General features: G+C 38.8%; 1 protein-coding gene across 1 annotated transcript in view; it reads right to left on the minus strand.

Moving 5' to 3' along the window:
• Positions 1-25717, minus strand: part of LOC122563224 (ADP-ribosylation factor-like protein 8A) — a 49534-nt gene that overhangs the window by 10818 nt on the left and 12999 nt on the right. The window contains exons 2-5 of the mRNA XM_043716808.1: positions 13788-13868; positions 10950-11023; positions 9948-10041; positions 2224-2291 (exon numbers count right to left, since the gene is read on the minus strand). Coding sequence (XP_043572743.1) covers positions 2224-2291; positions 9948-10041; positions 10950-11023; positions 13788-13868 — 317 coding nt within the window. The remainder of the gene's footprint in view (positions 1-2223; positions 2292-9947; positions 10042-10949; positions 11024-13787; positions 13869-25717) is intronic.

Here is a 25717-nt window from a genome sequence, read left to right on the forward strand (position 1 = left end):
TCTATTGCACTTTTGAATTATAGCTGCTTAAAATAAACATTGGATAAGATTCAAACTATTTCACGATACCTTCATTTACAACCACATAAACTTGGCTCAGTGCTGGGGCCCTTGCTATCTGTGATATATATAAAATGTAGGTGTATAATCAAGATTGCTAAAATTGGTACAGGTAAATATTGAGGATAGTTATAAACTGAAGGAGGATATAATGGAATGGTTGGCAGAAAAAACAGTAGCAAATAGAATTAAACCCGAAAATGTGAAGTAATGCACATGAGGAGAGCTAACAAGACAACGGTTGGATGGCAGGACCCTAGAAAGTACTGAAGACCAGATGAACCTTGGTGTGTATATCCACAGATGCCTGACAGTAGCAGGTCAAGTAGATAAGGGGGTTAAAAGGCATATGGGATTCTTGCTTTTATTAGTGGAAGGAGAGAAACAAGAACAGTTTAAAATGCTGGTCATGCTATTGCTGGAGTAATGCAGGCAGTTCTGGTCACATTATGGGAAGGATGTGATTACATTAGGGAGGCTGCAGAGAAGATTTATCAGAATGTTGCCTGTGCTGGACTGTCTAAGCTATGAGGAAAGTTTGGATAGGCTTGGGTTGTTTTTCTTGGAGCGGAAGAAGTTGAGAGGCAGCCTGATTAGAGGTCTAAGATTACAGAGGGACACAGAGTTGAGTATAGAGGTCAATAATCAGAGGGCACTTCAGCACAGAAAACCTCTTTGCTGTCTTGCTGTTTAAAGTAGTTAACCACTCTCTTCCACTCAATCAAAACTACCAAAATGTTCCCTCCATCCCCTTAACTACTGCCCTAACTCTAATTATATTATTCCTCAAAGGTCTACGTGTGTAGTACTATGTAGCTCTGTAGTCATCTCAAAGGCAATTGGAGAAGAAACTCTTTTCGTCCAATTTCCACTCAATCCATTGCATAAATAACTTCGTGGTTGAAGTCATCAACAGCACCCCTCAAGCGTGTTGTGGCACAGTGGTAGTGTCCCTAAATTCTGTGCTAGAGGGTCTGGATTGAAGTCCCATTTATTCCAAAGGCATGTCATAGCATATCTGAACAAGCTGATTAAAAATCTCTCGCGAAATGTCAGTACAGCTTCAGTTAACAGATTATTTAAACAATAGAGACTGAATGAACTAGAGCTGCTACTTTATTCCTGCCAACTAGACTTTTTTGATTCTATTCTTTTATTTCTATTACTCATGAAAATTGAAAAAAAATTGTTTATGTTCAATAGTCTAAGATCATTTCCCTCCATATTCATGATTTGCCTTTGCTCATCCAGTGAAATTCTTAACTATTCATTAACCTCAGCCTTCGCTTCAACCACACTTCCTCAATGACCTCCCACTTTTATTGTTCGCAGTAATTTATACAAAATTTTCCCCCAAAAATGCTAGTCAACCTCTTTTTAAAAATCTCTCACTGGATTTGGGAGTCATTGGCCAATTTAGCATTTATTGCTCATTTCTAATTGCTCAGATGACAGTTTACAGTCAACCATATTGCTGTGCATCTGGAGTCACATGTAGGCCTGATCAGATTTCCTTCCCTATGGGCTATTCGTGAACCAGATGATTTTTATGGGAACTGACAGTGATTAATGGTCGCCATTAGGCCAGCTCTCTATTCCAGATTTTTAGCAAATTCAAGTTTCACAACTGCCATGATGGGAATCAAACCTATGGCCCCATGAAATTGTGCCTGGGGTTCTTAATTGCTAGCCCAGTGAAACTACACTACTGTCACCCCAAAATATACTGGTTTATTGTTCTCTAATGAATTAAAAATCCTCAACCTAATTTACAGTCCTGTTGCAGCCATCTCAGTCAAGGTGTGTAAATTCCTCCAGCCTGACATCCGAGCTTGTACCTATAAGGATTTTATCGCCTCCAATACAGCCCTATCTTCTCCATCACAAGTAGCAGTCATCAGCTACAACAAACTTGCTATTTCGGCTCACTCTTTATCTCTTTCACTTTTAAAAGCTTAGGATCTACCCTGTTGACTTTCTACCATGTGACAAGATGGCTACTGTTCATAATACATTTATTTTGCATATGATCAGTACTTTAGGATGTATTTTATGTTAAACACACTAGTTGCGAGTTTAATCAATAGGTATTTACTTGAAAGTTAATGAGATGAATTGGAAGTTAAGTTGATGGGACTGATACCATAAAAGCATGCTACTCACATTCTTTCTATCAGTTCCTTTTCATCCAGCGCCTCAGGTAGGTCTCGCTTATTCCCAAGAACTAGCACCTAAAAAGAGACTTGCCAGATTATTCAAAATGTAGTGCCTCATGAATGTTTAATCTGTGAAATTTTATGTTCGTTTATATCAAATGCAACGGTTCTACCAACAGAGGTTAAAAATAGTGACAATAACATAACTTGTCACCAATAAACACTCTACTGATTTGCAAGCATTGCTAAAATGGATCATTTAAAGTATGAGTTTTTGTTCATTTAAAATAGAGATTTGAATTCATTATTACCATTACTGGGAGGCAAGAACAAAAGAAAAAATATACATTTTAAATTTAGGCCTTTCCTTCAGTCATCCAGTATTTCAGATCTCTAAATTTAACAAGGAATTGTTGAAAAGTGTTCTGTGCCAAACAAAGAATTCATAACATTTAGAATGAAACTAGAAGGCAGATTAAGAAGCAAATGCTTCTTAGAGTACAGACTGGGAACAGTAGGGATCAATGTGATGCAAAGGGAGTGAAAATACAGCCAGGGAACAGCAGGTGCTGAGGCTACCATGAAACGACGAGATGTGACATCAAAGGGAAATAGATAAAGGATTGGCTGAGATGAAAAGGAGAAAGATCTGGAGCTGGGCAAGGCAGAACAGCTTCAGAATTGAGAGCAATGATGAGAAAGGCCGAGCCAGTCAGTTATAACAACAGGCAGGGAAGGCCCAGAGGCCAAATCACGACATCACAAATTGAAAGTGCACAGGGAAGCGAAGTTAACATAGGGGTAGGATCTGAATAGCTATTTGTGAAACATGCAGCCTATTGTGGTAGCAGAGTCTTTGCTGCAATTACTGGGGTGACTGATACACCTTTGTCACTTTGACAGCAACTCAAGACCGACCGACTGTGGGCTCCACTATTTTTTTGGGGTAGGGTGAGCAAGGACAGAAGAGTAGTTAGGACAACATGAGTGATTGACTGCACAGCAGAGTCTGTTTGCCAATCATTTCAGTTATCCACACCACTGGACAAAGACCTTGCACATCCAGGACACTGTGGTATGTGAATCCATCTCCGTGAACACACATTTTAAAAAAAAACATGTACAAAGGTAAATTCCACCCCCTAGAAACGTATCTGAATCAGCCCTATAAATGTGTAGCCAAAACAAAAGGTCAGAGACTAAGAGCTCGCTGGAGTGCAATACCTCTGGACTCTACAAAGTCTGCTCACTACCGACAAAGCTCGGCAGCAAAAACAGCCTACTTGACCGCTTTTCGTCATTTATATAAATGATGTGGATGAGAATATAGGAGATTTGGTTAGTACATTTGCAGATGACATCAAAATAGGTGGTTTAGCAGACAGTGAAGATGATTACCTCAAAGTATAATAGGACCTTGATCAGATGGGCCAATGGGCCAAGGAGTGGCAGATGGAATTTAATATAGATAAATGTGAGATGCTACCTTTTGGGAAGGCTAATCAGCACAGGACATATGTATTTAATGGTAGGGTTCTGGGGAGTATTGCCGAACAAAGAGATTGAAATGTGCAGTTACTTGAAAGTAGAGTCGCAGGTGGACAAGGTAGTGAAGGCAGCATTTGGCATGCTTGACTTCATTGGTTAGTGCACAGAGTATAGCAGTTGAGATGCAATATTGCGACTGTACACAACATTGGTGAGGCCACTTCTGGAATACTGCATCCAATTCTTGTCGCCCTTCTTTAGCAATAATGTTGTCAAACTTGAGTACGCAGACAGGATTTACAAGAATGTTACTGGGACTACAAGATTTGATCTATAGGGGGAGGCTGAACAAGCAGGGGTTTTTCTCACCCTCCTCGTGCTTTGGAGGCTGAGAGGTGATCTTATAGAGGTTTATAAAATCACAAGGGACATTAAATAGATGAAATAGGCAAGATCTTTTTCCTCGAGTGTGGGTATCCAAAACTCAAGGACATAGGTTTAAGATGAGAGGGGAATTTCTTTTAAAAAAAAACCTGAGGGGTAACTTCTTCATCTCAGAGGGTGGAGAGTATATGGAACAAGCTACAACAGGAAGTGGTGAAGGCAGGTACAATTACAATATTTAAAAGGCATCAGGATGGGGAAATGAACCGGAAAGGTTTAAAGGGATATGAGCCAAATGCAACAAGGTCAGCTTGGGCACAGAGGAGTTGGACTGAATGACGTGACTGGATGACTCAATGACTCATCTAAAACCTTTGGCACGTACGTCCGACACCACGATACAGAGAGAGCAACACATACCATCTACACAATGAAAGCAGCAACTTATGATTCATTCAATAGCACTTTCTAAGTCCACAACTTCAAGGATCGAAAGGCCAAGGAGTGCAGATGGATGGGAGCATAACCACCTGCAAGTTCCCCTCCAAACTATATATTATTCTGTCATGGAACTATATTAGCATTCCTTAACTGTCACTGGATCAGAATCCTGGAACAACTTCCCAACAACACTACCTGTACTGCAGCAGTTCACGGTGGTGTCTCATTAGCATCTTCCCAAGGGCGAACAGGGATGGAAAATAAATGCTGGCCTAGTCTACCTACATTTCTTCAATAAGTTTAAATAAAATTCAATTAAATGTTACTGTTTTCATACAGTGCTTAAATGACCAAACATGAACATTTTTAGAAAAATTAGTAAACAACATTTTTGGATTTAGTGACTGCACCATAATAACTGAATAATTATTTCACTTGCATCGCTCATTTAAATATTGTAAAGTAGCAAAACCTCAAATGAAAACAGCATCAGCAAATAAAGTGAGTTCAATCATTTGCATAGCAAAAGTAATACCAGATATAATTGATAGGATAGGATATAGTATTTGATAGGATATAGTATTTTCCACAACAGAGCTTGATGTTTACTGAGGTTAGACATTTTGTATGTGCATCCCTTTAATCTAGGATTTTTAAACATTAAAACATGGTTTACTGAGCTTTAGCCATATACACACAACCTTGAATCAGATACAGAAGGTTCCACAAGTCTGTCACTGCTGACATGCATTCATTAATCATGATAACAGTACAAAAATAGAAACACTTGTCTATTACCATAAATAGTCGAAACTTGTGGCGCTGGAAAAATACAGCAGGTCAGGCAGCATTCGAGAAGCAGGAGAATTGATGTTTTGGGCATAAGCTCTTCAGCAGGACTGTGGGGAGGGGAACTGAGAGATAAATAGGAGGAGGGGTATTGCTGGGGGTAAGGTAGCTGGGAAGTTGATAGATGAACGTGAGGGAGGTGGGGAGTATGGTGAGAGGTCGGAGCAGAGGGTGGAGCGGATAGGTATAAGGGAAGATGGAGAGGTAGGACTGTTCAAGAGGTTGGTGCCGAGTTGGAGGGTTGGATTTGGGATGAAATGAGAGGAGGGGAGATGAGGTAACTGGTGAAATTGACATTGATGTCATGTGGTTGGGAGTTCAATCATTTGCATGGCAAATGGAAGTCCCAAGGCAGAAGATGAGGCGTTCTTCCTCCAGACATTGGGTGACTAGGAATTAGCAGTGGAGGTGGCCCAGGACTTACATGTCCTTGTTGGAGTGGGAGGGGAATTTTGAAGGGGTCAGTCACAGGATAATGGGGTTTTTTGGTGCGTTTGCCCCGGAGATGTTCAAAGAAACATTCCACAAGTTGGCATCCTGTCTCCCCAATGTAGAGGAGACCACATCGAGAGCAATGGACACAGTAGATGAGGTGTTTGGATGTGCAGGAAAATCTGTCGGATTTGGAAGATCCCCTGTGGCCTTGGATGGAGGTGTGTGTGTGTGTGTGTGTGTGTGTGTGGGGGGGGGGGGGGGGAGAAAGAGGTATGAGTGCAGGTTTTATACCACTTGTGGTGGCAAAGGAAGGTACTGGGAGTGAAGGGCGGGGGCATGGCCCTTGTTGCGGTTGGAGGAGTGGGATTCAAGATTGGAGGAGCAAGAAGTGGAGGAGATTCATTGGACAGCATTGTTGACCACATGGAAGGGGAAATTTCTATCCTTGAAATAAGTGGCCATCAGGGATGTTCTGGAGAGCAACTGCTCCTCCTAGGACCAGATAAGGCAGAGAAATTGGGAGTAAGGGATCGCATTTTTATGAGTTGGAGGGGGGATCGGTGTAGTCTAGATAGTTGCAGTAGGTGGGTTTGAAGTAGATGTCCCTGTTGAGTCGGTCACCAGTCACAGAGATGGAGAGGTGAGGCAGGAAGGGGAGGCAGGTGTCTGAGGTGGTCCAGGTGAACTCGAGATCAGGATGGAAGGTGTTTGTGAAGTTGATGAACTGTTCAATCTCCTTGTGGGAGTGCAAGGTGGCACTAATACAGTCATCAGTGTAGCAGAGGAAAAGGTGGAGAATGGTGCCAGTATAACTACGGAAGATAGACTGTTTGAAGTATCCAAAGAGACAGACAAAGGACACCCATGCGGGTGCCCATAGCTGCCCCTCTTGCATGAAGGAAATGTGAGGATGAGGAGGAGAAGTTGTTGAGAGCGAGGACCAGTTTGGCCAATCGAATGAATGTGTCGGTGGAGAGGTTCTGTTTGGGTCGGTGAGACAGGAAGAAACAGAGAGCTTGGAGGCCTTCGACATGGTGGTTGGATGAGTACAAGGACTGAATGTCCATGATGAAGATGAGGCGCTGGGGACCAGGGAATCGAAAGTCGTGGAGGGCATGGGCTGTGTCCCAAATGTATGTGGGGAGTTCTTGGACCAAGGGGGACAGGATGGTGTCAAGTTATGAGGAGATAAGTTCAATGGTGCAAAAGCAGGTGGAGATGAGGGGTTGACTGGGTCAGTCAGATTTGTGAATTCTTGATAAGATGTGGGATTCCAGAACTCTGATGACTGCCACTACATTGATGACTGTATCGACCCTACCTTCTGCTCCAACGAGGAGGTTGAACAGTTCATCAACTTCACAAATACCTTTCACCCTGATCAAGTTCACCTGAACCATCTCAGACACCAGCCTCCCCTTCCTGAACCTCTCCAACTCCATTTCCAGCAACCGAATCAATGTGGACATCTATTTCAAACCCACCGATTCCCACAGATACCTGGAGAGATATCCCACAGATCCCTTCTCCCAGGAAGAGCAATTCAACTCCTGAACATCACAGATGGCCTCCTATTTCAATGACCGCAATTTTCCATCTCACGTGATCAACAATGCCCTCCAGCACATCTCCTCCACTTTCCGCACCTCCACCTGCAACGATAGAATCCTCACCTTCCACCCCGCCAATGTCCAGATACAGTGTATCATACGCCACCATTTCCGCCACCTACAGTCAGACCCCACTGCCAGAAATATATTTCCTTCCCCATCCCATCACCATTCTGCAGAGACCATTCTCTCTGTAACTCCCACGTTAGATCCATGACTCCCACCAACATATCCTCCACTCCCAGCACCTTCCCTTAATGCTGCAAGAGGTGTAAAACCTACGCTCAGATCTCCCCCCCCCCCCCCCACCTCCAACTAAGGCCACAAAGGATCCTTCCACATCCAGCAGAGATTTTCCTGCACATCCAAACACCTCATACCTACCGTGACCATTGCTCTCAATGTGGTCTCCGCTACGCTGGGGAGACAGAATGCCAAATCCCGGAATGTTTCTTGGAACAACTCTGGGACACATTCTCCAAACAATCCCACCAACCATTTCAACTCCCCCTCCCACTCCGCCAAGGGCGTGCAAGTCCTGGGTCTCCTCCACCGCCAATTCCTCGCCACCCGACGTCTGGAGGAAGTGGTTAGCACTGCTGCCTCACAGCGCCAGAGACCCGGGTTCAATTCCCGCCTCAGGCGACTGACTGTGTGGAGTTTGCACGTTCTCCCCGTGTCTGCGTGGGTTTCCTCCGGGTGCTCCGGTTTCCTCCCACAGTCCAAAGATGTGCAGGTCAGGTGAATTGGCCATGCTAAATTGCCCGTAGTGTTAGGTAAGGGGTAAAATGTAGGGGTATGGGTGGGGTGCGCTTCAGCGGGTCGGTGTGGACTTGTTGGGCCAAGGGCCTGTTTCCACACTAAGTAATCTAACCTAATCTAAACGCCTCATCTTCTGCCTTGGGACCCTCTAACCATATGGCAACGTCGACTTCACCAGTTTCCTCATCTCCCTTCCCTCCCACCTCATCCCAGATCCAACTTTCTAAATTGGCATCCACCCTCTTGAATTGTCCTACCTGTCCACCTTCCTTCCCATCCATCCATTTCATCCTCCGCTCCGACCTATCACCGTCACCCCCTCCAACTGCATCTAACTATCACCTAACCAGCTATATTCTTCTATTCCACCCCACCCCTCCCAATTTATCTCTCTGCCCTCTTACCTCCACACTCTACCACCACCTTCCTGATGAAGGGCTTATGCATGAAACGTCGATTCCCCTGCTCCTCAGATGCTTTCTGACCTGCTGTGCTTTTCCAGCCTCTCACTTTTCGATTCTGATCACTTTCTCCTATTACTATAAATTGTATACTGTCCTTAACAGTATCAAAATTAAACACTTAGTCATACAATATCAGAAATAATGAGAGCTCATCATAACGTAGCATAGATTCCATCTCACTATTTAAATCCACCTTCTTCATTATGCTCTTGCATTGTCAAAACAGGTCCATAATGTTTGTTAGTCTTTATATTTGCTTGTGTTAAAAAAGTCTAAGTTTTACTTGAGCCATTTTACTCAAAAATGGATACAAGAAGGTAAGACACAAGAAATGCTAGAAATCTGCGGTGTTAAACAGAAAATGTTCAGCATAAGGAAAGACAGAGATAAGAGTGTAAATTTGCCATCAAGGTCATCTCAACTCTTCATAGATGCTACATGACCTGTTGAGTATTTCAATCATTTTCTGTTAAATTTAAATAGATTTTCAACTTGCTTTATGTACACATTTTTGCAATTTTGACAGTTTCTCAACTTGAGCTTGCTCAATATTTTCTTTGACGAGAATGCCCAAGTCAAAAAGGTACATAATTTGAGCATTTCACATTAACTACACAATTGCTTATAGGATATCAATTATGTCAAAATTGTAACAAAATGATCTCTTTACTCAAAGGAAAACTTCACAAATAGTTAAATTATAAAAATGTAAATGCTAACAGCAATAACTGATTATTGTAATCATTAAATTGACACTTCTTGAAGCATTATTGTAGAATAATAGTCGTAAATAGCATGTTTCCAGTGCATTATATTGATCTGAAAACTCAAACTGCCTCAAATTCACACTTCTAACCATTTCATTAGAGCCTTGCTGTCAAATATGCATTCTGTTTAATAACTAAGATAGCTTCTCTCTACAGATAAAAGACAAACCCAGAAACTATAGCAGTACCCTTGTCTTTTAGTGCTTAAGCAATTTTCAAGAGTACAAGATGACACTATTCAAGCAAAGCTAAGTATTAACTGACTGCATACACTTCACTAAGTCTTTTATCAAAATACCAGAGACTAGAATTTTGTTAGATATTACATTTGAAAATATCTAAATCAGAATTTTTATTTGCATACTGCAAGCTCTGTATCACCACAATGTTATCACCTCATTACCAAATCAGAATGATACAATAAATTTTAAAGATTTGCTTCCAATTCTAAGACTTTGAAAATTACTGTTTCGTTAAATATTCAGAATACCTAGGTTAGATTATTTATAAATCGAAAAAGAATCAACGTACTGGGATGCCTTGCAACTGTGGTTTGTCCAATAAATTATGCAGTTCATTCTTTGAAGCTTCTGTCTTCTCATGGTCTGCAGCATCCACCATGTAGCTGAAAAATGCACAAATGTGAAATTTATTAATAAATTCTGTTTGAAAGCCACAGTGGCTCTAATGTGTAGCTAATCAGTAAACATCAAGATCTCCTTATGATTTGTTCTAAGGCAGCATTGACAATCAGTACAGGTGCACAATTCTTTATCATAAATGATTGGGACCAACTGGCGTTCAGAATTCAGAATTGTTTCAATTTCAGGAAAAGTGACAGTTTGATGGTGCAATTTTGAAAAATCTTAGCAGAGGAGCATGCCTCACTAAGTAAAACAGGGCCTTGAAACAGGATTGAGGCCTGCGGTGTTGGGCCATGTCCACCACATCACATCTGAGTGACACGCATCGAGAGGGTGACGACTTGGGTTAACTGTTTGCATGCCCAATCTTGTTAATGAGAAAAAAACTTCACAAAAACACCTTCGGACTTTGGAGCTTTTCGGATTTTGATAAAGGATTGCCTACCTGTACTTTGGCAACTGAGCTCAGAAATGAAAAAGAATGTGAACCAATTCACTTGCCAATTGCTGCTCAGGAATCATTGTTCAATGCAAACATGCAGCTATTAAGCACAGGGATGGATTTGATCTTAATGTCCATCTCAAAACTCACCAAAGACCATGTCATTTAACACAAGTGATGGACAGCATCTGACACCCAGAGGAATATGAGTAAGACAATGTTTTGAAATAGGTGGGGATGAGAGGAAAGTGAAGAAAATTGTTTCAAAAGGACAAGATACAGAAAGAAGTGTTAAGGAAACGTGACATGACTAACGCCTAACTAGAAAGACAAAGAAAATGACCTCATTAGACACTTCTGTTGTGACAACACCAAATAATTTAAGATCGAACAGGCTGTCAAATGATAAGTGTACTGTAATTCATTTTCTCCAATTTAAGTACTTACACAATTGCACTGACTCCTCTGCAGTAACGTTCCCACATGCTTCTAAATCGAGGCTGCCCGCCAATGTCCCAGAGCTAAAATTAAGGTAGGTAATTAATATAAAATATTCTTTGAATAAATGTAGTCCAAGTTTGATCCTGCTCAGCCAGTTTCCTTCTTATGTAGCAGATTTCAAGTTTTTCTACCTGCTATCATGCAGTCACAGACCTGTCCTTACTGACAATCATGCAACATATTGACAATTTTTCTTCTCTCCTGGACATATCACTATAAAATGCTTTAACTTACATCACAAAGATCAAAATAAAAACATTTTCACAGAGGCTACCCAACACTGTATTTTAAATTGGATCTTTGAGGGCTAGTTGCAAACCAACCAAGGTATAAATCACACGTTATATTTTTGCAATTTCAAATCCTACAGGCGCCAAATCCAAAAGGGCCCAAAGTGTGCCAGTCAGTAGTTATCACTATTTCTTTGACTGGAGGAAAATGTTCATAAGTAGGCTGCACAAGACAACCTTGAACTAAATCATAGTTCAGTGCAAACTGAAAAAAAAAGTTAGTTTCATTTGTAGACAATTAGTAATAAGATTTTACGGAGGTGATGCTGCAGAAAAGGGGAGGATATTCTATTTACTTGAAAGAATAGAATGGCTAATTGCATTCTTTACCATCCTCAACTCCCCAATAGAGTACATGCAAGCATATCATTGGTCAACAGAAAATCAACCATATCAAAATTCATCAGATTTTATTACAGAAAAATATTTAGAAACTTGCAATGCGACATCTTATTCGAAAACCTGAACTTCTGAAAAGAAATACTTCAAGAAAGGTTTTTGTTTTATACTCACTAAATTCAGCAATTTGCAAGGATACCAATTCAAGGGGATACAGCACCTACGTTACATTACAGGACTGCATGTGATTGCTTGGCAAGTAGACTAATTGACAGGGGTGTTGCCACAGAAAATGCACACATCAATGCTGGTTGATAGTTAATTGCCAGCTTTATTTAAATTTGAAACCAAACAGTGTTTAATATTAGATGCAATTTTGCAATTGGACAAAATTTGCTGTACAATTTGAGTACACACATACTGGATGCTGCATTATTTAGGGGCCTCTCCTTTGCAAGAGAAATAATATGTACATATATGGAACCGGTTTTAACTTACCAAAATAGGTAACTGCAATTTTCTGGTTCATTTCTCAGGACAATGTTCTCACTAATTAGTCAACTTGCTTGATTTAAAATTTAAACAAAACTTGACAGTGAACTGTCAATCATTAAAAGTGATTCTCCATAGCAATGCCTCGCAAGATTCTGAAATCCAATTTAACTTCAATTGTAAGATTATGCCCTGATTCATTACTTTAACTATCAATCAGCTTCCCTTATTCCCCAGTGGGTCACAGTTAGTATTGTCCGACCTCTGAGCCGGAAGAACCAAATCCAAGTCTCAGCTGCTCTAGAACTATGTTGTAACATGCCTGAACTGGGTAATTAAAAATATTACCCATTCCCCAAAGCCTATCAAAATAAGATAGAACAAGTAAAGGAATTTTAATGTCTGGCTAGTGCATCTATTATCACCCTCCAGTGATTAACTATTATCCAAAATTATGCATTTAAGAAAGTCACAAAATCTACTGACATCTTTTAAGCTGTGATTCACTACTGGGGAGTCATCACTGCTCATTATAGCTTTACTTATCATTTCACTGCGTTTTGTAGCTTATCACTGCAATATCAAAATATTCTGTGATCTGCTTTGCTCAGTTGCTTGCAGTCAAGGTATATATGCTATCACATCCTTGTGAATGATACCTTCAATTCACTGTCTCAGATTTTGCTTAAATGATGTAAACCCACCATTAAGTCAAACAAGTATCAATGTCTGTGTTAGAGGCCACCTGTTTAATGCATTTCCACCCTCCAATTATGGATGTTTGGAACAAGTTACTTTAAAATAAGGAAACAATATTAAAGGAAATATAGAAAACTACAAAGTACGAATGCATAAATCACAAAGTAGGTCATACATAAATAAAACAGTCTGTACAAAATAAGTGCACAATCAATACTGTATAAAATGACAGATATCCTTAAACTTTCAAACATATAGTTTCAACTATTAAAACCTAGAATAATTATACTACCCACAAAACCAATCAATCAATCAATCACACACTGTGACAAAAGTTAAATCATTTAGCAAAGGCAGCCATTGCTTTTGTAACTAAAACATTACAAATTAAAAAAACATAGAACACAGCCGCGATCTTTCTTTCCTCCGCTGATAATAGATTTTAAGAAACAACTTAATGATTGAGGAAAATCATTCACCCATTCAACCAAAGCAGTTGTTACTTCCATTTTGTTTAAATACTGCTAGAGTGACACTGAACAGTCACATTACTGAAGTCCTACATTGATTATAATTTAAAAATAGGAATGTAATATTAAATTCATGAGTTAATAATAGCTGAAATCAAGCTAAGTATGAATATTAATTTCCCTACAGCCTCTACCAGAATACACTTACCAATCAGCATTGTCATCTTAGAGTATAAGTTTTACCCTTGTATTGACATTTTTGCAAAACCCCCTGATGAATGCAAGACAAAATGTTTGACAAAATCTGTCCTTTTTTTTTAGCAATACCAAGATTGTATATTAATAAATCGGTGAAATTTGCAATATTAAATACTTTAACTGAAAATTGGAAAATGCACGAGTTAGGATATTTCAGGTTATTTTTATCTTTCATATTTTGTCTAATCAAGCCACTACAAACAAAGTACACTGGAAAATCAGAATGAGCTAAATACCTTGATGGTAACATTTCCTTTGGTAATTTTTCTCATGTTGAATCCGACTGTTGGTATCATGTCTTCACTGAATTGTCCAGACTGTTGGCACAAAAAAAATAAAATCAGGAAAGACTGTAGTAGAAATAGACTTACCACAGAAAATAATTGAATATACGACAATACTTCACAGCTCTGCTCAAAAAGCAGCACTGCTTCATATTTATCTTTCTTATTCATTAACATGGTGGGTGACTTCTATCAAACAGATTTCCAAATAAAATGTTTGAACAACACTCACCAATAGTATGCACAAAAGGTATGAAAAATGTTGCACCACTTTCTTAAAAAAAAAAGATTTGTTTACATCAAGGCCTCGATTACACCAGCATAGATATCTGCATATTTCAGACTTACAAAAAGACAAATACTGGAAATAAATGGATGTATGGAATTTAGCTTTTAAAAAAGTTTCTATTGAAACAAAAAAAGAAAGCAACGTAAAGCACTGCTATCAGTAGGAGTTACCTAATGCACTTAAGAAAATTTTCTTTCCATTAATTGTTAATGTGCAGAACATTACAAATTGTTAACATTTATTGAATTTGGCAATCAGAGATATCTGGGGAAACCAGTAGTGGAGCACTCATTCTTGTCAAATATTGCAGTCAGATTAATTTTCCAGAACAGAGACAGTTGATTGGAGGAGTGTGGAGGGAGCAAAAGGAAAGGTAAAAATTGTATTCACATGTTTCATATTCATTGTATGAAAACTACAAAACCAGTATTTGTCTGAATTCGGATTATAACAACAAGAACAAAATAATTCCAGTGAAAAACATTCAATTTGTTTATCTTCTGTTCACAGCATTTTTATTTTATTGTTTTCACAGGATGTGGATGTTGCTGGCTGGCCAGCCTTTTACTGCCCATCACTAATTGCCATTGAGTTTGTGTTGGATTTGTTCTTATTTACAATGTACCAAAATATTTGGGATTAGACACCACTGAACATCTCTGACATTTTCTAATCATGAATTGGGAAAAACTGAAAGAAGAATATCTTGATGGGCAGGCAGCTAGGCCATCCAATTCAAGTCAGAAAATGCAAAGTCGGAATTTGTGTTACAACACAAAGACAAGATAGCAGAACTACATCAGTCTTTCTTGCTCTGTATTTGCAAAATACTAAAATTAAAACATTCAAAGATTCTCAAAATTGATTCCAAATGGTTCTTAGCCAGGCTTTTGAATAACTTAAAATAAAAACAGAAATTGCTCGAAAATCTGAGGTCTGGCAGCATCCATGGAGAAAAATCAGAGATAATATTTCAGGCCCAGTGACTCTTTGTCAGAAAAAATCTAATGAATATCAACAATCTCAGTTCTGCTGCCAGAGAGAAAGAGTTAGAATTATGAAAGTAACTGAATTTGTATGTCAAAGAGCGGATAGGATTTTTTAAAAAAGGGTCTTCAAAGACATGGAATTTTGGGGTAATAGATAGTTTCTGTTGCTCAGCAACACAGAAACAAGGCGGCATATCTGAGAAAGCTTGAAATCAATTAAAGGAGTTTGTTAATTGGTCTTTACAGAATATGGTTACAATTTGCATTTCTGGCCACAATAATTGTAGTACAGACCATAAAAACTTTAAAAATGGCTTTCTTTTTAAATAAAAGAGGTCCAATAAAGGATATTGAGAAAAGGAGTTTCAGATTCAAATAATGATTCAATTGCGAGGGGTAAAACTTGCAGACTTGATAGAATTGAATTACCTCAAGTTTATGCCTTATCATTCCAAGAACCTAAGCAAACTGGCATTTCTTGCATCCATAAAGTATGTTCTTTTACAACAGATCTCTCAAAATCAATGATGCCTTATATATTCCTAAATTTCATGTATCCTTGTTGCCATTTGATTTCATTAACTAGATTCGCAAAGATCATACTAGTAATGCACACTATAATTTATAATAAGCTTTACAAGACAGTATATTTCAGAAGCAGGTATTGTATCATATGAAACCTTGGTTTGATATAAAAGACCATCTGGAAAAAGAATACATCAGAATGCTGAAGGCATGAACTGACAGCATTAGTGCAGCACTGGGAGCAACAAAATCATATTGAGTCAGTTTAGTGACTGGCTTCATTGGTAACATTTATTGAGGCACTCGAGTTAGAAGGTCACTAGTCTGACATCACTCTTAAGATTTTTACATCCCAAGAGTTGAGCAACAAATACTAAAAACGAGTATGCGATGTACAAGATGCCCAAGTGTACTCTAAATAAATATTACATCCAATAGAAAATCTTTAGAAGATATTTATTTATTTTTACAATTCTAAATTAGAAAAATCAGTTTTCCTTCAACAAATACCAGCACAAGCAATGAAAAAGCAACTCAAGACAAAAGTGAAGTCAACTTTGGCTTACATGAATGAAATCAATGGGCTACCACTGAAGTTGTATCATTTTATTTTGTCAGTCGAAGAAATTATTGATATTTCACCTTTCTTGCAAAATAGGTTACATGATTGATGCTCTCAAGAGGTTATGAATACCTTGCAACAAAAGCTGTATGTTATGATCATTTTGGAAATTTAGATATTAAAGTACAGGCAAATGAAGTTTTTCAGCTCTGTGAAGACAGCTTTTTTTGAAAAAAAGTCAAAGTCAATTAGAAGAGTAATTTGAAGACATGACTTCCAAAAAGAGCAAGTGTCTAGCATGAGATCCATACTGTCAACGGAAGAAGTGCTTGCTGAGTTGAGTTTTATGATAAGGACCCTGATACTTTTCAGATCAATTCAGAAGAATCGGGTTTCAGTGCAGAAGGACAACTACATCCTAGAAGGGCTGTTTGTTACTTTGTAGAATTTCCAGGTGAAAGCAATTGCAGAAGTGTCCCATCTGTCTGAACAGAAAAAGAACCCAAGCCCTCAGAAACAGAAAGAAGTCTCCAGGTCATCAAAACTGAGTTGGCTGAAAAAAGAATATGTTAAGACGAAGTAATACTTCGCTGGAGTTCAAAAGCTGTACGCAGCATGAAAACAGACCCTTCGGTCCAACTCATCCATGCCATCCAGAAATCCTAAATTAATCTTGCCCCCTTGGCCATCATTTGGCCCATATCTGTCTAAACTTTTCCTAACCATATCCCCAATAAGATGCCTTTTAAATGATGTAATCGTATCAGCCGCCACCAATTCCTCTGGCAGCTCATTTCATACACGGACTACCCTCTGCGTGAACAAGTTGCCCTTTCGTCCCTTTTAAATCTTCCCCCAACCCACCCCCACAGCTTAAATCTATGCCCTCTAGTTTTGGACCCCGACACACTGGGGAAAGGACTCTGAGTATTCACCACATCTATACCCCTCTTAAATTTTATAAATCTCTAAGATCACCGCTTAGCCTCCGACACTCGAGGGAAAAGAGCCGCAGCCTATTCAGCCTTTCCCCTATTATAAAAACCCTCCAAACCTGGCAACATCCTTGTAATCTTTTCTGAATCCTTTCAAGTTTCACAACATCCTTCCTTTAGCAGGGAGACCAGAATTGAACTCAGTATTCCAAAGTGGGTTAACCAATGTCCTGTACAATCACTGTAAAAGGATATTGTCAAGAAGAAAAATACAAAAACAAAGACTGATCTTATGATTAAATCTTTTCAAACTATTTTTATTTCTTTTGTTTTATAAACTTGTAACTTTTGTTAAAAGAATACTAACAATCTCATGTGAATATGTTCAGTGACTAAACCACCATGGGTAACCAAACTCCAAAACAAAAAAGAAAAAAAAACTTAGGATCTTTCAAGCAATGTTTCACTCTGGGATTGGATTTGTCCAGTATTATCAGCAGCTGGGGTCATAACTTCAGGAGGAATACAATCCCCAGATTAGAGCAGATTTGTTTTCAAATTCAACAAATGCATTTGATCATTTGAAGCAGCGAGTGAAAGTATCCTAGGCAAAAAAAAAACTCTGCTCAAGGAATCAGATTTGGGTTCACCCCATTTTTGATCATTGTAAGCCAGAGATCTTGCGGTATAGGAATTAAAGAAAGGAACAACTGTTCTATTTTAATACAATATTTCAGAAAGACGGTTTGCAATTTCACAAACCTAAAAGAACCAAATAGTGAACATTTCCCACTTGAGTATGCATAAGATACACAGTTGTTGATATTTATCATCACTGCTTTAAATACAGCCAGAGATGTACAGCAAGGAAACAGACCCTTCAGTCCAACTTTTCCATGCTGATCAGACATCCTAACCAAAGATAGTCCTATTTGCCAACACTCGACCCATATTCCTCTAAACTCTTCCTGTTCATATACCCACCTTCTAAATGTTATAATTGCATCAGCCTCCTCTGGCAGCTCATTCCATGCATGCACCACCCTCTGCGTGAAAAAGTTGCCCCTTGAGGTCCCTTTTAAAGCTTTCCCTACTCACCTTAAACCCATGCCCCCTAATTTTGGAATCCCCTACCTTGGGGAAAAGACCTTGAATATTCACACTATCCATGCCCCTTACGATTTTATAAACCTCCGTAAGATCACCCCTCAGCCTCTGATGCTCCAGGCAAAATAACCCCAGCCTGTTCAGCTTCTCCCTATAGCTCAAACCTTCCAACTCTGGCAACATCCGTGCAAAATCTTTTCTGAACCCTTTCAAATCTCACAACACCTCCGCTAAAATGTGTTCTAACAATCATTAAAATTACTAAATATTCAATTATTTTGCATGTGAATGGATAAACTTTATTACCAGACAGGTACAAGTCTACTGATAATTTAAAACTGAATTATCTAACGCAGCTAGAATCATGCAATATAAATAACTTGAAGTAGTCATTACTTAAAAAATGAATATGATGACTCAAATGATTTTATTGGACATTACAGTGAAAAATAATTAAGGTACTTTTTTGTAAGTCCAGTGAACTAAGTTTATCTCGAAGGTAACCGTGCCATGAAGGTTCCAAGTTTAATTATTAATAAAGCACAAAAGGTATACATTACTTATAAACTTTACAGTACTGTACTGTCAGTAGTTTGTAGAGACTCATTCAGATGTTTTTCATTGACAGAACAAATGGAAATGCAAACATTGCTAACAGTATCTGTCTGCTTCTCCCTGCAGAAAAAACTGATATTTACTTATACCTGACAACACTCAACAAAATGTGGAAAAGGAGACCAAGACTAGATCAAATAAATAGATGCACCATTTGTACAACAAGGTGAAGCATTAATAAGTGTGACATATGTAGATTAGAGAATTAAACATCTGTTGGATCAAAATAAACAAAAGATCATTTCATTTGCTTCGCTCAGCTTTAAATTCACCGAGAACTACAATTGTGTAAGAAGCCTTGATACGGAACTATTGTGCATGTATTATAACATGCTGATTCAGAAGCTTTTGACAAATCAATAAAAGCTAGAGCATGGACATAAAATTAAAAGTGCTAATGGAATATTGACATGCATCTCAAATGGCTTGGAATAAAAAGGGGAAAGTTATGTGTTCTGTACATCCCTGCCAGCAGCTCATCATTTAGTGCTGAACAGATTTTTTATACAGCACTCAAAAAGTAGTAAAGCATCCCAAGAACTTCTCAGTGGCATAAAACAAAATATGACATGCGTCACATAAGGACATATCAGGACAGATGCCCAAGGCCTGGATTAGGAGGTAGGTTTCTTTAAGAATTGCCTACAAGGAAGAAAAAGAATTGGTGAGTATCTATCATCAACTGGCCTAAAAGTCCATCTGGTTAACCAGCGTTCTAACACTAATCTTCATTTTCCTAACTACCATCACTTCTGAGGAATGTTAACTCTAATTTCTCTTCACAGATGCTGTCAGAGCTGCTGAGCTTTTCCAGCAATTTCTGTTTTTATTTCTTACACTGCCATCCTTATCTGGTCCAGTACACACGTGACTCCAGATCTAAAGTAATATGGTTAACTCTTAACAGCTGTCTGAATTGTTCAGCCATTTCAGTCAACTAAAGAGCAATTTGGGATAGCTAATTAATGCCTGTCCACATCCCATGAAAGAATAGAGAAAATAAAATTTCCTTAAGGTTAGAAGACCAAGTGGTAATTTAACTAGAGCTTATAAAATTTCAAAATAACAGATGCAGAGAAACTACTTTCACTGGTGGGAAATCCGGAACAACTGGCATAAAGATTAAACGTTAGATCATTTGGGGAGAAAACACTTCTTTCACACAAAAAAGTGGTCTTCAAAAGGCTCAGAATACAAGTTATTAGAAATTTTCAGGACTGAAATCAATGAATTTTTAGTAGGTATAGGTCTCAAATGGATAAGCAAGGTTGTGGTACAGATTAATCACAATGTAGTTGCATACCAGCAGTTGTTCCAGGAACTTAATTTTCTCATGTCAACACTCAATTTCCCAAATGCTCAACTTGCTTGCCTCCTACTTTTCACTTGCATAAAATTCATTTGTTCTAAACCATGGCCACACATTCTGTGCTAAGCTTGATCCAACTCAGCTGTCATACTTGTATTCACTGACAATATGTAGAGTGCTCTTGCACATTTCAAATCACTTCATGACCTAATCTAAATCTGTAACAGTACAAGGCTAGATGAGATTCCCAACTCCATATCTTATAATCTTCCAACCTGTTAAATTTTGTAAATTTCCCTCACCGCACTACCTTCAATGCACCATTTCCAGTACGGGGCCCACTATCTACTCCTTAAATTACCTTTTCTTTTCGACTTCTATCTGCCCAGAATTACTGTCTCAGATCTCTAAAGTTGGATCACCTCTTAATGCTTACATCTTTCTCTGTATAATCCTTTCACTCCATGTTTATCTTTACTCTGTTCCCCCATTTCAAAGCATCTTGGCAACATTAAAAATATACTACATAAATGCAAACTTTCAAGATAGACAATATGCTCAAATGAACATGGATGATAGCACTTTCTTATTATATTTTTATTATGCATTTCCCACAATTATCTTTGGGGCTAACCTTTAAAGCTCTTGCACTGACTTTAATTACAATCACATTGTGACAATAGCAAAAGATGAAACTGAAACACAACCAAATTAAGTTTTCTGCATTGTTTAAATGGTCCAAAGAGCTTCATTTCCATCAGGCAGTCTCAAGGAAAATTACTTTCACATATCTGATAGCAATGCTTTCCACGTCATTAAAACTCTACAGGTTTGATTGTCGACAATAATGGATAAGAGGAAGTGGTGAATGGAGAAAGATAGTAGTAGTAGTAGTAGTAGTAGAAAAATTGTCACGGATGTAGGTTATGATGGTCATACATCCAACTGACTGGAAAAGGACAGGAAGATGACATGACAATCATTTGTCCTCTCTCATGATCTGGGGAGTAAATATCTGTGAAGAACTGTAATGCATTTGCGTGCATTTCAATCCACTTGGATTGAAGCATATACATCATGGAATTAATGGAAAATAGAAGCTTTAGAGGAAGTGTGGCGCTGATAACCTTTTTTTAAAAAAATAGTTTAATTTGTTCCAGGAGAAATGTTTCAACAAACGCATTATCAATTAATTCAGACTTTGGAATTTCCTCTCAGTAAATACTTTATTACAGTTAAAATCATAACATCAGCACATGCATTATGGCATTTCATGAACTGTCTGGTTTTAGAAACTGAAATGGTTATTTTGCACTAAATAGAAAACTGCATACATTTATACACACCTGTTTCCAGTGGGCAAAAATGGAAAAAATAAAATGAAACATTAAACCGTCTAGTTCAATAGAAATGAGAACAAATGACAAAGTCATTTAGTTTCACTATTTCTAAACTGCCCTTACTAAACTGCAAATCGGTTTACCAAAATATTACATAATTTAGAGAGCAAAACAGGGAACTCAAAGACAGAAGACACTGGTCGTTGTGTTCACTCTGTGCTTAATTCAACCGTGACCTGAAAACATCTCCTCTGTCCATAACCTGTTAATATGTCAATCCAGTTCCAAATGGATATGAGTTTTGTAGCATAAAACCTTCCTTAATTTTCTACTATGGGGCAGCCTCATCAAGAGCATTGGTGTGACAAGTGATAAATATTCTGATAACGTAGCTGGCTGGGACATACTCATGGACATAGTAGAGGCAGCATTACTGCACAGCTGATCATTCTATATCTGACCTTTGACCCTAACATTGTGTTTCTAGCTACAATAAAAGTCTACAAAACTGTCACAATTGTGGTTCGGTCTAGAAAACAAATAAGTGCAATTCAAAAATTTGTCAAAATACTAATCTCTTTTGGCATTATCACAAAGAATTTAGTAAATTGCAGTGATGGACACATGTTTTTTTTTTAAAAACACCAAATCCTCTTGGAAAAAGCGAGTTGGCAGAATGATTATAGATTTGGTCCTTTAAAAAAATTGGTAGGGAGTTTTAAGTTACATGACACTACAGTAAATTGCTGGTCATTATGGATCTGTCAGCTGTGGAAGCAATTTAAAGTGATGGATTACAAGGAAGCTTGCAACAAAACAACATACTGCAAAGTATTAAAGCACGTCGGCTCATGGCATCTTTGCTATAGTATTTTGATAACTGCAAATCAATAAATCAAGAAGTAACTCTAAAATGATATAGCTTTTCATTTTATCAGAACTCTCAAAAAGCAACCTTTATTTTTTTTAAATAATTAACTTTTCTGCTCAAAACTTAATGCAAAAACATTATTTTAACTGATCAATGACAAATGGACCTGAGAGAGCACTTAAGGCCTGTATTCCCATGTCACCAGCCAGCAAACTTAATATTGAGATATTTAGTTTAAACAGATGACACCTAACTTAAAACTCATATGGCTTTAGGGATCAGCCCTTCTGCAATTTAGCAAAAAGGATGCAGGAAGAGATGAATGAATAAAAAATGAGGCAAGAGATCCTCAGCAAAAAAGCAAAACTCATGGAGGTGGAAAAGGAGAGGCCTAGAATGCGATGCTTTCTTGCTTCTAACACATGCAGCAGATAAAGACTACATGGTAATCATACACAGATGTATACATTTTACACCACTAATTCTATTAGCATTTTTCATGCTTGCAGGTGCCTCTGGACACTCAATTTTGAAGTCAACATTTCACCATTTCCATTTCTGAAGTGTTAATTAAATAGAAATGCCAAACATCCAAAATATATTTATCATAAGGTCAATAATTTCCTGAAAGAGTCTTTATTTTGGCATGAAGAATATAATAAACAAGGGAAACCATGAGGATGAAAATTTCAAATTCCGTGCTGTAATTAAATGGTTTATTTTAAAAATTTATGCTACAAACATACAATTAAAAATACAGAACAAGAATCACATTCAGGTTGCAAAACATACACTCTTGTCCGCTAACTTGTAAGATATTTGTCATCAAACTTGAACAGGTAATAGAGTGACACGATTAAAAGAATGAGAGATTAAATATATATTCTTTGACATTTAAATCTGAAGACGGAAAAAGAGGAATGACTGACAAACAATACTGATGAATTACCTAAAGAGAAATAAAGGAGGTAAAAGAAAGATTGGATAGATGAAAAAACTGAAAACAGTTCAATTTTGAATACATCTGGGATCAACTTACTCCCCAACTCTTTCTAGGTTCCAACATTAGGTAGTATTATAATAACAGAAATCTTGCTTGCAAGTATCAGCACCATGTACTTGGTATATACAAAAAGTAGCTGAAATGTTTAGCGATGCAAACTATTTGTAAGTGGAAGTGGTGTGTAATGAACCTAATTAATAAAGTAAATGCAAAAGCAGCAATTTCCAGAATCTAATTAAGAAGTTGGTGATGAATTTAATAGGCAGTCTCTTAAATAATCCAAAAACTTCCTAATTACAAACATATACTTTATTCATAAAAATCTACAAATGCATACATAAGGTCCTAAATCAGTCTGTAGTCTTTGCTGAGAATAAGCAAACACAATGAAATTTGACATTTCTCAGAGCTTCCCTGCAGTTGCAACTGGAAAGGCATTTTCTACTCATGCAGGAAACTATTTACACTCATTTTGAAGCAATAAGATGTCTGAGAACTTAACTGACCCTCATTACACTTTAGCAGAGAGACCTGAAAAAGTGGTCTTTCCCCACTACGCCTTGGTAGCAACTGCCCTGAGCTTTAGCTCGTCCCTTAGCACATAATCCTAGACCTTGGAATGTACTAGTCTGCAACAGTCAAGGTCAACTTTTCACATTGGAAGACCAACATGTTTTGGACAGACCGAAGAGCGTCTTTCACCAAGACGATAGACATCCAGGCTTGGTCAATATTTGGGTCTGTGCGTGTCCCAGGGAACAACAGCACAAAGTCCTGTACCATGGAGCTGCTTGGGATGATCCTCAACAAAAAACACTGCATCTCTCTCCAAACCTCCTTTTGTGAAGGTCCATCCTGAAGGAGAGGCGCAACAGTCACTTCAGCTACTTTTTGAGGGCAGCATGTGGTGGCAGAGAGAGTCAGGAAACTATGAAGGATCTGATGGATGGTGCACTTCTTACCATCAGCCAAGCTATGTTTTAATATTTGTTAGAAAGTTTTGACAATGAGGCATTCTGCCAAATGATTTGACAATTTGCTCAGGACTGCTCCGAAAGGATCAACAATTCTTTTTTGAATTGATCAACTTGTCGTCAAAAAATTTTCCTTTAAAAATTTCTCCACGGAGGATGGGCAATAGAGAACACTCCAACTACTTGGAGCATTCCACAGCTACAAGCCAGACTCATCTTTGTAACACCAGGTCAGGTAGAATCTCGGTATGTAGTGATACTTGGCATTTGCGTAGCAAGGGTCTACACACAGCTTGATGTAGCTGCACACAAAGGTGGCCGTCAGTATAAAGGCCACATTGGGTACATGTTACACACACACATACACAAGTTCCTAATATCCGATGACCAGGTTTTTACCTGCAAGAGGGGGAGTGATGCTCTGATCTGGTCAATTTCAGCCTCATCTTGGCAATATACTCCTCCAAAGTTCAGCACACACCCTGCCCCCTCCAAACTATATCACAGCACCTTCAAGTTATGTGACCTGATGCTGAAACAGACAAAGGATCTGTTGGCCATTCCCAAAGTACATGGCCTTGCTCTTGTCTTGATTTATCATGACTTTCAAGGCTAATCTGAACTGGTCACAGATACTCATGAGTCTGTGCACTGATGTCGGGTCAGAGCAGAAAATGGCAACGTCATCCATATACAGGGAAGCTTTGACCCACTGACCTTCACTGCCTGCAGTTTCCCCACTCAGACTCGCAACGTTCCTGATGGATTCAGCAAAGGATCTATGCAACACAAATAAAATCAGGAATGGGCAGCCCTGCATGACTTCAGATCCCACAAGGAGGTTGAACAGTTCATCCACTTTACCAACACCTTCCACCCCGACCTCAAATTTACCTGGACCGTCTCAGATTCCTCCCTCCCCTTCCGAGACCTCTCCATTTCCATCTCGGGCAACCAACTCAACATAGACATTTACTACAAAGCAACCGACTCCCACAGCTACCTAGATTACACCGCTTCCCACCCTGCCCCCCTGTAAAAACGCCATCCCATATTCCCAATTCCTTCGCCTCCGCCGCATCTGCTCCCAGGAGGACCAGTTCCACAACCGAACAGCCCAAATGGCCTCCTTCTTCAAAGACCGCAATTTCCCCTCAGACATGGTCGATGATGCTCTCCACCTCATCTCCTCCACTTCCCGCACCTCTGCCCTTGAACCCCGCCTCTCCAATCGCCACCAGGACAGAACCCCACTGGTCCTCACCTTCCACCCCACCAACCTCGAGATACATCGTATCACCCTCCATCATTTCCACCACCTCCAAACAGACCCCACCACCAGGGATAGATTTCCCTCCCCACC

The sequence above is a fragment of the Chiloscyllium plagiosum genome, chromosome 26, assembly GCF_004010195.1.
Source record: "Chiloscyllium plagiosum isolate BGI_BamShark_2017 chromosome 26, ASM401019v2, whole genome shotgun sequence".
In the NCBI taxonomy this organism is placed as follows: Eukaryota; Metazoa; Chordata; class Chondrichthyes; order Orectolobiformes; family Hemiscylliidae; genus Chiloscyllium; species Chiloscyllium plagiosum.